At 46.1% G+C, this 12,382-nt stretch overlaps 2 protein-coding genes across 3 annotated transcripts in view; both read left to right on the forward strand.

Moving 5' to 3' along the window:
- arrdc1a (arrestin domain containing 1a) overlaps positions 1 to 480 on the forward strand; it is a 33,883-nt gene extending 33,403 nt beyond the window's left edge. The window contains exon 8 of the mRNA XM_052068282.1: positions 16 to 480. Coding sequence (XP_051924242.1) covers positions 16 to 53 — 38 coding nt within the window. The 3' untranslated portion in view covers positions 54 to 480. The remainder of the gene's footprint in view (positions 1 to 15) is intronic.
- Positions 1 to 12,382, forward strand: part of ehmt1a (euchromatic histone-lysine N-methyltransferase 1a) — a 134,286-nt gene that overhangs the window by 81,351 nt on the left and 40,553 nt on the right. For both annotated transcript variants that reach the window (XM_052068211.1, XM_052068212.1), the window contains exon 2: positions 5,503 to 6,156. In XM_052068211.1, coding sequence (XP_051924171.1) covers positions 5,818 to 6,156 — 339 coding nt within the window. In that variant the 5' untranslated portion in view covers positions 5,503 to 5,817. The remainder of the gene's footprint in view (positions 1 to 5,502; positions 6,157 to 12,382) is intronic.

The raw sequence follows: 12,382 nt of genomic DNA on the forward strand, positions 1-12,382 counted from the left end.
TTTTGTTTTTTTCAGAAGCTCCTCCTTCCTATGATGAAAGCTGTAACTCATAAAATGCGTGGGCGAACAGGAACCCTCCGAGCATGACAACGTCATTCATTGGTGGATGCTGTGGCAACACATGCTTACAATTAGATCGGATTCGTTTTCATCAAGAGAAATTCGTGTTTTGAATGTACTTTGCTTTTATTACTAACGCATCAATTTTAATTGAGAACAAATCATCACATTTTAAATTGGAATAAAACTCTAAAAAGTGAGATGGTTTGTTTGCCTGTGATGTCAAGATTTGACCTTGCTCACTGTCTTAGAAAATGTATTTTTAATCACCTGTTATTGTTCTCAACTCATTAATGCTCAGCGTAGGAAAGGTGATTCATAGCTGAGCAGAATGTGTAACGGTAAAATCATTGTGTGAAATGACAACCAATTGCTTTCACTTAGAATTTGCACTAACTCAATAAAACATTCCTTGACAAACACTGTCACTTTTTTTTTACTCATAGCTCTGGGCACTTTTTTATTTCTGTACAGAATACAATACAATACATCCTGATTCATATCACGCTTTCACAACATCTGCAGTTGTAACAAAGCGCTTTACAAATCAGTTAACATAAAGTAAAAGAATAAACACAATGCATAACATAAAAACACGGACAGTCGTGCAATCTGAGCCACTTTTCCCTCATATGCTTTGTGTTTTGAAGCAGTTATCGATGAAAGCGTAGAGAATCAAACTGTCCTCTCACCAGTGAATCAGAGACGTCATTTTCAAATTGTGCACACGTCGGCTACAAGCTAAGTTTGAACGTAATAATAATAATAATAATTATAATACATTTTATTTATAAGCACCTTTCAAAACACCCAAGGACACTTTACAATAACAAAAAACAAAACAATACGTAAACCAGAATGCTGGAGCATCCATTGACGGTACAAGAGATTGGTTCACTTCTCCTGTCCCATTTAAATCCATTTCAGTTCCAAGCGGCGACTCTCGTTTCCAAATACGTATCAGCGCTCTGCGCAATCGCTCCTCTCCTTATCCTCTTCTCCACGAACCATCCATCCAGCCGCACCAACGCAGGCTGGTCAACAGCGCAGACATCTCCACTGAACAAAACGGGGCTGTGAAAAAAATGCTGCCCATTACAGGCACACTAGCGCCCCAGTGCTGTCCAGCACAGACAGTCAAATGGCGCACACATTCCTCCCAATCAAAATCAGTGCTTGTACACGCGTGCTGCCGAGAAGGCGCAGCCACCAAGTACATGATTCTTCTCCTTTGATGCATGTTGTGGCCAAAAAGACGCTGAAAACAATCCACATGGGGGCCATATGACGTAACAACAAACACCATGTGACAAAACAAAGACAAAAACATAAAATCATGTTGCACTGTGAACAAAAACAAGTTTTTGTGGCATCTATTTTTTAAAACAAATTTGGTGGTAAATGAAGGCGCACTGGGTATCTTTGTGAAAAATACAAATTTGGAAGAAAACCAGAAAGAATTAAATACACACAATGTACACGGTGCAGAAATGGCAACTGAAGTATCAATTTCAATAATGCACCATTTTTTTTTCAAAGTGCAATCTTCAGTGAAATGCCATACCGTAATTTGACGAGAAAAAAAATGGAAACCACTTGCTTCCAAGTGTAGCTATCAAACTGTTAGAGGAATATATGAGCAAAATTGTATCATGTTTAAAGTTTCATTTTAATTTGGGCACATCGAACCGTTTTGGTGCGTATCCCGCACCTCCAAATGCCTGTGCATAAAGGCCTACCTGGCGGGAGGGCTGTTGAAGTCCACAATTACCACGTCAATGCAGGTGGCCAATCACGGGGGAGAGGGCGAAACTCAGTCACAAAAGGGGAATGAATAATTCGGGAACAGCGGTTGAACAACACAAGACGAGTTGAGAACACCCGTCGCGCCCATGCGACATTGGCCATCCGCAAAGTCTGCAACATGTTAATTCAATGTAGACCAGACAGAAAAGGTGCCAGCCACGTACTGGTGGTTCATGTTTAAAACACTACCGAGGGGCCGGATCGGGGGTGCGGTAAGCAAATATCGGGGCAGTGTTTTCCTTGTATGTTACAATAAAAGTCTGAATTGGCGGGAAGGGAGCTCAAGTGTGATCGCAGAGCAACTAACCGTTGTTCGCTCTCAGAGATCCGCTTCCACCGATATTGAAGACAATTTTCCTGTGTGCCGAGTCATTTCTTTAACTTTTTCCGAGAAAATCTGACACAAACTACATGCCCGATCCACCTCCAAGTATAGTACAAACCTTTGTCTATACCAGCTGCGCAGCAAATTTGGCGTCAGGTTCTGTCATTGATGTGTACCCCAAAATATGGGGGTATATAGATTTTGGTGACAAAAAAGAGGTATTCCTGGGGCAATTATTTACAGGTTACACCAAAACTGATTGGTACTCTAGATGCCAGTCTTTTTCTTGAGGAAAAACTGTGCATCAAATGAACTTGTCAGTGAATATTTGATTTTTATTTATTTACTTTTTGAACCAAAGTGGTTCTATAATACGTGGGATGTAAAATATTTGTTCAGATTAATAAACAGTAAAATATTCGGTTTGGTCATCAACTACATCAGTGGAGCGTTTCTTGGTGCGCACTTCAAATCCTCACCCAATTTACTCGGTACATGCGTCGAAAACTAGACACAGAGGACACCCTTGTGCACAACAGTTGTCTACCATTAGCAAACTGATTTTTCCTCAAATTAACAATTTTACTGACCCTGCCAAAATGGCAATGTTTCCATTTGGAACAGTGCATTCTGGGATGCGTGTCGTCAGTATTCAAAGCTCTGTTGCATTTTATGCATTTTTACTTCACTTATTTTATTACTTTTTGAATCCTATTTTGACCTGAGCAGATATTAATATAAGATATCCTTTATTTGTCCCACACTGGGGAAATTTACAGCCTCCAGCAGCAAGAATGTAGGTAGAAAGAAGAAAGAAGAAAAAACAAACACCGTTCAATTAAGTGCAATATAAATACAAAATTGATAAATCGCAGTGCTATTTACAATTCTTTTTCACATCACACACATCACATCATTTAACTATCATTATTATTATTGTTATTATTTTTATTCAGCAGCCTGACAGCAGTCGGTAGGAACGAGCGTCGGTATCTCTCCTTCTTGCAGCGTGGGTGTAACAGTCTCTGGCTGAAGGAGCTACCAAGTGCTGTCAGAGCGGGCTGGAGGGGGTGGGAGGGACTGGCCATCATAGCTTTTAGCTTAGTTACCATCCTTCTGTTGCCCACCTCCTCCAGAGTGACAAGGGAGCAGCCCAGGACAGAACCGGCCTTCCTGACCAGTCGCTCCAGTCTCTTTCTGTCCCGGGCCGAGATGCTGCCTGACCAGCAGACAATGCCATAATGGATGGCCGAGGCCACCACCGAGTTATAGAAAGTCTTAAGGAGCGACCACTGAACCCCAAAATACCTCAGTTTCCTGAGTAGGAAGAGTTGGCTCTGTCCTTTCCTAATCAGGGTGTCCGTGTTTGTAGACCAGTCCAGTTTGTTGTTCAGAAGAACACCTAGGTACTTGTAGGAGGTCACCCTCTCTATGTCCATACCCTGGATGTTCATCGGTGCTGGTGAGGACTGTTTCCTGCAGAAATCCACAACCAACTCCTTAGTTTTCCTAGGGTTGATCTGGAGGAGATTCTGCTGGCACCAGTCCACAAAGTCCTTCGTCAGTCCCCTGTACTCCCGATCGCCCCCCTCTGTAATGAGGCCAACAATCGCAAAGTCATCGGAGAACTTCTGGAGGTGGCAGTTTGGAGTGGCGTGTCTGAAGTCTGAGGTGTAGAGGATGAACAGGAATGGAGCCAAAACAGTCCCCTGTGGCGCTCCAGTGCTGCAGAGAAGCCTGTCTGACTCACAGCTCTGCAACCTCACGTACTGCGGACGATTTGTGAGGTAGTCTATGATCCATGCTGTGAGGTGCTATTGTAGGCACAAAAGTGTACTACGTGTGCTAATTTGGTCAAGTGTAGTTGTTCAATATATTAGTGCAATACTATGAAATATATCTGCGATTGGCTGGCAACCGGTTCAGGGTGTCCCCTGCCTACTGCCCGAAGTCAGCTGGGATAGGCTCCAGCACCCCCCGCGACCCTAGTGAGGATCAAGCGGCTCGGAAGATGAATGAATGAATGAATGAATATGAAATATATATTTATTATTCACAGAACTGATTGAACAAAATGCAGTTTTGGTTCACACGAAGTATAGTGTTTGAACTTTTCGAGTTGGTTTCTATTAAATTGATTACAATTGATGAAAAGCATAAATATGTGTGCTGATCTGTTTGTCAATGTTGAAAAAATCGTAGAGCATCTCTGATAGAGTAGGGGGTGGGATCCTACAGTTGATTCTATATTTATCAGCTATATACTGTTGAAATATTCGCAAAATTGTATACAAGAATTTGTCAACGTACTAGTTGCATCAAGCAGTCTGGTAGTGCTCACAAACATTGACTCATGCTGTTGGGATTTCATTTACAAAATACACCATAAATTATACAGGATCAACAATGAATGATTGAGATGTTTTATTTGATTCCTGCACATGTAGAAGCAGAAGGTACAGTAATGACATTTTTTGGCCAAACAAGCTCTTAAACGGAAATCAATATTCCTAGAAATTCTGTAAGGTAAAACTGAATACAAGCTAATAATTGAAAAGAAAAAGTTCGGATGGAACGTTTGGCAGAACAGGGATATACATGAAACTGGAATACAGACATAAATATATACATTCACATAAATATTTAAATTATCTATTTTTGTAACTTCCAGAAACAGGTCGGTTTGGGGCATGAAATGGGTGCGAAAAATGTAAAGTAGAATCCAATTCCACTTGTCTTTGGAGTGAGCGTACGACATTGAATTCCACACTTTATAAAATAGAAACGCACCCTAACAGTAATTGTGATGTGTGTGTGGTATACGGGTGGATCACAGAATGGAATGATTTACCTTATTTATTCATTTACAGTTTTATTTACGTATTTACTCCCACCGTTTCACTCTCCAGTCCGGTAGATAACGGTAACGTGTCTAAACGCTTATTTTACACCCACTTCATAAATAACAGAGGAAGAAAAAGAAGCCGAAGAAGAAGAAGAAGAAGAAGAAGAAGAAGAAGAAGAAGAAGAAGAAGAAGAAGAAGAAGAAGAAGAAGAAGAAGAAGAAGAAGAAGAAGAAGAAGAAGAAGAAGAAGAAGAAGAAGAAGAAGAAGAAGAAGAAGAAGAAGAAGAAGAAGAAGAAGAAGAAGAAGAAGAAGAAGAAGAAGAAGAAGAAGAAGAAGAAGAAGAAGAAGAAGAAGAAGAAGAAGAAGAAGAAGAAGAAGAAGAAGAAGCAGAAGCAGAAGAAGAAGAAGCAGAAGAAGAAGAAGAAGACGACGACGATACAAAGCGGAAACTGCGCATGTGTGAAGGAGCTTCTCCAACTCAAAACTTTTAAACTTTTATTTATGAAGTAAGGAGGGCACCAGGAAATATATCACACAACAAAACCGTAACGGTAACTCCACAGACCGATGAGAACAGCGTTTAAGTGTTACACTAGTAGTTGTCTTCGTTGACGCGCAGTCCAACTTTCGAAACAGTTCACTTCGTGATCATCCTCAAATCCAAACATCGGGGTTGAATGCGCCGGTCTGCTAATCGTTGTGGTTTAATGATTGCATAATGAATGTACAATACTAGAGTGAGCCTTACATGACCAACAGTTGAGTTTCCTCAGAAAACTCATGGACCCCAATGGAGCCACAGAGGGTCCTAGGCCAGATGGGGGACGCTTCAATAATTTAAGGACAGTTGTGGAAACCAGGGTCAAGCATAATGGCAGGTCAAGAGTAAAAGAAACTCCGTTCCACCTAGTCAGCACACGACCTCGTGTTTCTCCGCTAAGGTTGGAATCTCCTGGCACCCTGCTCTTTGGCACAATCGGACAACTAAATGCTCGGCTTCTTCAGAAGGATGTACATGTTGCAACATCAGTCGAAAGCACAGACGCCCAGGCGTCTGATACAAGGACTGACTGCGCCACGTCAAGTAAAAATACCCAAACAAGTACACGTGGAGAGGAGGTAAGAACCGACTCATGTGCTTTCGTAGAAAGCATAGTAAAATTCTAATTCCCACAAATATCTGATTAATGGATATCTCCATGCACGTTGTGTCTCACAAGTGATCATTTCAAACAACTACAGTAAGTTCTGCAGAGAGGATGTATGTTGTTCAATAAATAAACACTTAACTGCATGAGTGAATTTCATATATGTTGACATGATAAAAAGTTATACTGGTACCATCACACCGATAAAATACTGCAGTCAAGCCAGCCTCCGCTCGCAAAATTGAAGTCAAGTGAGCCACCACTGCGATTGTCGATACTGTGCATTACAATACATGCTGATTTATATAGCGCTTTCACATTAGGTAATCAGCCGCCAGTGAGCGGCGTTGGCCACCTTCAAAATAAAACCTGATGTGGACTGTTTTCAGCATTTTTAAGATAAGATAAAGGATATCTTATCTTATATTATTTGTCCCACACTGGGGATTTTTGGCCATGGCATTCGTCAAAGAAGAATCTGTGCTTGGTGGTTGCGCCTTCTCGTCAGCACACGTGTACCACCACTGATTTCTTGATTGGGAGGAATGTCGGCGCCATTTGACTGTCGTTGCTGGACATCCCCGTGGTGCTTGTGTCTTGCGCCTGAAGTAGGCAGCATTTTCACAGCCCCGCTTTGTTCAGCGAAAAGGTCAGTGCTAATGGACAGTCTGGTTTGAGGAGCGGCCGATGAGAAGAAAGGAGCGTCAGTGCAGAGCGCCGATGCGTAGGTGGAACCGGGAGTCGCGGGTTGGAATTGAGGCAGACTTACATGGGACAGGAGAAGAGAGCCAGTCTCTCTCTTTCGATAATGGATGCTACAACTTCTTGTTGCTTTCAAGCTTAGCATGTAGCAGACGTGTGCACATTGCAGCATGACGTCTTTGATCCACTGGTGAAAAGGACGTTTTGATTCGCTCCTCTTTCATCTATAACTGCTTCAGACAACAAAGTGTATGCAGGAAAGCGGTTAAGAGTGCACAACTGTCTGTGTCTCATGTGTTGTTTTGTATTATTTTGTCATTTTTTTGTTAATTTTTTTTTTATGGCGGCGCGGACACCCGCAGCGGCTCCTCTTGTTTTATGTTGAGAGGGAAGAAATTTCATCTGTGCAGTATGTTACAAATACAGTACATTTGACAATAAATTATCCAATCCAATCCAAAAGCGCCTCAACAAATACATACGCGTCAGTGGGTCGGATTAAAAAAATGTTACGAAGTAATTTCTTGGCTATCAAACAACTATAAGGTCACCCAGGGACAATATAAACTCTCAGAAATGCGACAAGAAGTGTTCTCAAGTGGAGATAGAAAATAGAGTAAATGGTTATTCTACATCAATTTCACCTGATCTTTAATACTAAATACTGAAATCATGAAAAAATGAATTTTTGTTATCCCGCAACAAAACTAGGTTTTCGACACACGAGCGCAAACCTAGAATTATTTTAAAAAAAATTTTATATGTGTGAAAAGGTCAGCATGTCAGAGGACATACAGAGGACCTTGGTCTCGAGGACCGGTCCTTGGTCCTTGGCCTCGGGAGTCAAGTCCTTGGCCTTGGCCTCAGATTGCCGGTCCTCGGACATAATGAGAGATTAGAGCCTCGAATCCCTTGCATAAGGTGTGTGGTGTGTGAGTGTGTTTCTTCTAATTTACTTTCATTTTGTTTTGTTTTCAGTGTTGGGGGTGGGGGGGGCACAACAGATGACGTTATGTGCGCATGCGCGCTTTTATTTTAGTCCGCAAACTGAGGAATTGCGCGGATGAAAGTTTGAGATGGCGGCGAAATAAAACTCACCAAGGTCTACTAATTACGATATTTAAGAAATGGGAATGCTTGTCTGATTTTTCGTATGAATCGTCCAAAGGGCGTATCACTAAACTCAGCTGTGACGTATGCACAGAACGCGAGAGCGACATACAACGGGAGGCACGATTACGAGGCAAATTGGTCATTAGATTTGTAGGCTAATCGCTGTGAAAATATTATAATAATATTATGAAACAGTATTGGTTTCACCTCTCCGTGAGCTGTCACCTTACCGTGGTGGAGGGGTTTGTGTGTCCCAATGATCCTAGGAGCTAAGTTGCCTGGGGCTTTATGCCCCTGGCAGGGTCATCCATGGCAAACAGGTCCTAGGTGAGGGACCAGACAAAGCACGGCTCACAAAGCCCCTTATGATGAGTAAAATTAATGGATCTCAGTTTCCCTTGCCCGGACGCGGGTCACCGGGGCCCCCATCTGGAGCCAGGCCTGGAGGTGGGGCTCGTTGGCGAGCGCCTGGTGGCCGGGCCTACACCCATGGGGCCCGGCTGGGCTCAGCCCGAAGAGGCAACGTGGGTCCCCCTTCTCATGGTCTCAACACCCGTGGGAGGGGTCAAAGGGGTCGGGTGCTATGCGAGCTGGGCGGCAGCCAAAGGCGGGGACCCTGGCGGTCCGATCCTCGGCTGCAGAAGCTAGCTCTTGGGACATGGAATGTCACCTCTCTGGCAGGGAAGGAGCCCGAACTGGTGTGTGAGGCAGAGAATTTCCGACTGGATATAGTCGGACTTGCCTCCACGCACAGCCTAGGTTCTGGTACCAGTCCTCTCGAGAGGGGTTGGACTCTCTTTCACTCTGGAGTTGCTCACGGTGAGAGGCGCAGAGCAGGTGTGGGCTTACTTATTGCCCCCCGACTCAGTTCCTGTACATTGGGGTTCGCACCGGTGGACGAGAGGGTTGCATCCCTCCGCCTGCGGGTGGGGGGACGGGTCCTGACTGTTGTTTGTGCATATGCACCAAACAGCAGCTCAGCATACCCTCCCTTTTTGGAGTCCTTGGAGGGTGTGCTGGAGAGTACTCCTGCTGGGGACTCCCTTGTTCTACTGGGGGACTTCAATGCTCACGTGGGCAATGACAGTGAGACCTGGAGGGGCGTGATCGATCAGAACTCGAGTGGTGTTTTGTTATTGGACTTCTGTGCTCGTCACCTACTGTCCATAACGAACACCTTGTTCAAACATAAGGGTGTCCACATGTGCACTTGGCACCAGGACACCCTAGGCCGTAGTTCGATGATCGACCTTGTGGTCGTGTCATCGGATTTGCGGCCGCATGTTCTGGACACTCGGGTGAAGAGAGGGGCGGAGCTGTCAACTGATCACCACCTGGTGGTGAGTAGGCTCCGATGGTGGGGGAAGATGCCGGTCCGTCCTGACAGACCCAAACGTATTGTGAGGGTTTGTTGGGAGCGTCTGGCGGAATCCCCTGTCAGAAGGAGTTTCAACTCCCACCTCCAACAGAGCTTTTCCCATGTTCCGGGGGAGGTGGGGGACATTGAGTCCGAGTGGACCATGTTCCGTGCCTCTATTGTTGAGGCGGCCAATCTGAGTTGTGGCCGTAAGGTGGTTGGTGCCTGTCGTGGCGGCAACCCTCGTACTCGCTGGTGGACACCAGCAGTAAGGGATGCCGTCAAGCTGAAGAAGGAGTCCTATCGAGCCTTCATGGCCTGTGGGACCCCAGAGGCAGGTGATGGGTATCGACTGGCCAAGCGGAACGCAGCTTCGGTGGTCGCCGAGGCAAAAACCCGAGCATGGGAAGAGTTCGGTGAGGCTATGGAAGCCGACTTCCGGACGGCTTCGAGAAAATTCTGGTCCACCATCCGACCTCTCAGGAGGGGGAAGCAGTGCACCACTAACACTGTGTACAGTGGGGATGGGGCGCTGCTGACTTCGACTCGGGACGTTGTGAACCGGTGGGCAGAGTACTTCGAAGACCTCCTCAACTCCACCAACACGTTTTCCTTGGAGCAGAAGCCCGGGGACTCTGAGGTGGGCTCTCCTATCTCTGTGGTTGAAGTCACCGATGTGGTTAAAAAGCTCCTCGGTGGCAAGGCCCCAGGGGTGGATGAGATCTGACCGGAGTTCCTCAAGGTTCTGGATGTTGTGGGGCTGTCCTGGTTGACGCGCCTCTGCAACATCGCATGGTCAACGGGGAGAGTGCCTCTGGATTGGCAGACCGGGGTGGTAGTCCCTCTTTTTAAAAAGGGGGACCGGAGGATGTGTTCCAACTACAGAGGGATCACACTCCTCAGCCTCCCTGGTAAGGTCTATTCAGGGGTGCTGGAGAGGAGGGTCCGTCAGGAAGTCGAGCTTCAGATTGAGGAGGAGCAGTGTGGTTTTCGTCCCGGCCGTGGAACAGTGGACCAGCTCTACACCCTTAGCAGGGTTCTCGAGGGTATGTGGGAATTCGCCCAACCAGTCTACATGTGTTTTGTGGACTTGGAGAAGGCGTTTGACCGTGTCCCTCGGGGAGTTCTGTGGGGGGTGCTTCGTGGGTATGGAGTACCACCCCCTGATACGGGCTGTTCGGTCACTATACCACCGATGTCAGAGTTTGGTTCGCATTGCCGGCAGTAAGTCGGAATCGTTTCCAGTGAGGGTAGGACTCCGCCAAGGCTGCCCTTTGTCACCGATTCTGTTCATAACCTTTATGGACAGAATCTCTAGGCGCACCCGAAGCGTTGAGGGGGTCCGTTTTGGGGGCCTCAGTATTGCATCCCTGCTTTTTGCAGATGATGTGGTGCTGTTGGCTCCTTCAAACTGGGCTCTCCAACTCTCACTGGAGCGTTTCGCAGCCGAGTGTGAAGCGGTTGGGATGAAAATCAGCACCTCCAAATCTGAAACCATGGTCCTCAGTCGGAAAAGGGTGGAGTGCCCCCTCCGGGTCGGGGGGGAGATCTTGCCCCAAGTGGAGGAGTTTAAGTATCTTGGGGTCTTGTTCACGAGTGAGGGCAGGAGGGAGCGAGAGATCGACAGACGGATCGGTGCAGCGTCTGCTGTGATGCGGACGTTGTATCGGTCTGTCGTGGTGAAGAAGGAGCTGAGCCAAAGGGCGAAGCTCTCAATTTACCGGTCGATCTAAGTTCCAACCCTCATCTATGGTCACGAGCTATGGGTCGTGACCGAAAGAACGAGATCCCGGATACAAGCGGCCGAAATGAGTTTTCTCCGCAGGGTGTCCGGGCTCTCCCTTAGAGATAAGGTGAGAAGCTCGGTCATCCGGGAGGGGCTCCGAGTCGAGCCGCTTCTCCGCCACATCGAGAGGAGCCAGATGAGGTGGCTTGGGCAGCTGATTCGGATGCCTCCTGAACGCCTCCCTGGTGAGGTGTTCCGGGCATGTCCCACCGGGAGGAGACCCCGAGGAAGACCCAGGACACGCTGGAGAGACTATGTCACCCAGCTGGCCTGGGAACGCCTTGGGATCCCCTGGGGAGAGCTGGAAGAAGTAGCTAGGGAGAGGGAAGTCTGGGCTTCCCTGCTAAAGCTGTTGCCCCCGCGACCCGGCCCCGGATAAGCGGTAGAATATGGATGGATGGAGTATTGGTTATTCTATAATTTACTGGTTGTAGCATAGTAACTTTATGAATAAAACATTCGTCACAAGGTGTAGTAATGCTAATAGAACTCATGATGACGTGTTAAATTATTTCGTCAAATTGATCGTAGATTACACATGCATCATCTTGGGAAGAGGATGTCAAGCCACATCAATACTTACCAGTATTAATGATTACCAGCAAATTAATCTTTGCAGTGTGAGATTGGAAAAAATACTCTGATGATGCCCCATGAGTACACCAGTTGAGTGTTGATTTACTTCATGTTAAGAAACTACTGCACTAAAACATTAATTCATAAATGTATACCATATGATTTTATTTATTTTTTCTCAGTATCAATAACATGTACCCTGACTGTTCTACTCTTTGAATAAAAACACTTCATTCAAGTGTTAGGGAGTGCAAAGGGTTATGATGGAAGGGTGTTGCAAATCATGAAAACCTGCCAAGTGGTATGATAGCATTGTTTTATACATGTCCTCGGCGAGGCCTCAGTTTCAAAATCAGTCCTTGGCCTTGGCATCGGAGGCAAGTCCTTGGACCTCAGCCTTGGCCTCGGAAATTTTCTCAAGTCCTTGGCCTTGGCCTCGGCCTCAGAGTCAAGTCCTTGGCCTTGGCCTTGGCCTCGGGTTGCTGGTCCTTGGACACAACACTGGTATCTACACACATAGACGGTGAGGTCCCTCTTGGCCAATCGGAGGCCAGGATGATGCTCGGTAAGCTAATGGCAGAGCAGCTATGAGTATGTTGCGTTCAGGAAACTTGCAGCTGTGACCAAAATAAACATCGTTCACTATAGGGGTGTTTACACGGC

This window comes from Hippocampus zosterae, chromosome 6 (genome assembly GCF_025434085.1).
Source record: "Hippocampus zosterae strain Florida chromosome 6, ASM2543408v3, whole genome shotgun sequence".
In the NCBI taxonomy this organism is placed as follows: Eukaryota; Metazoa; Chordata; class Actinopteri; order Syngnathiformes; family Syngnathidae; genus Hippocampus; species Hippocampus zosterae.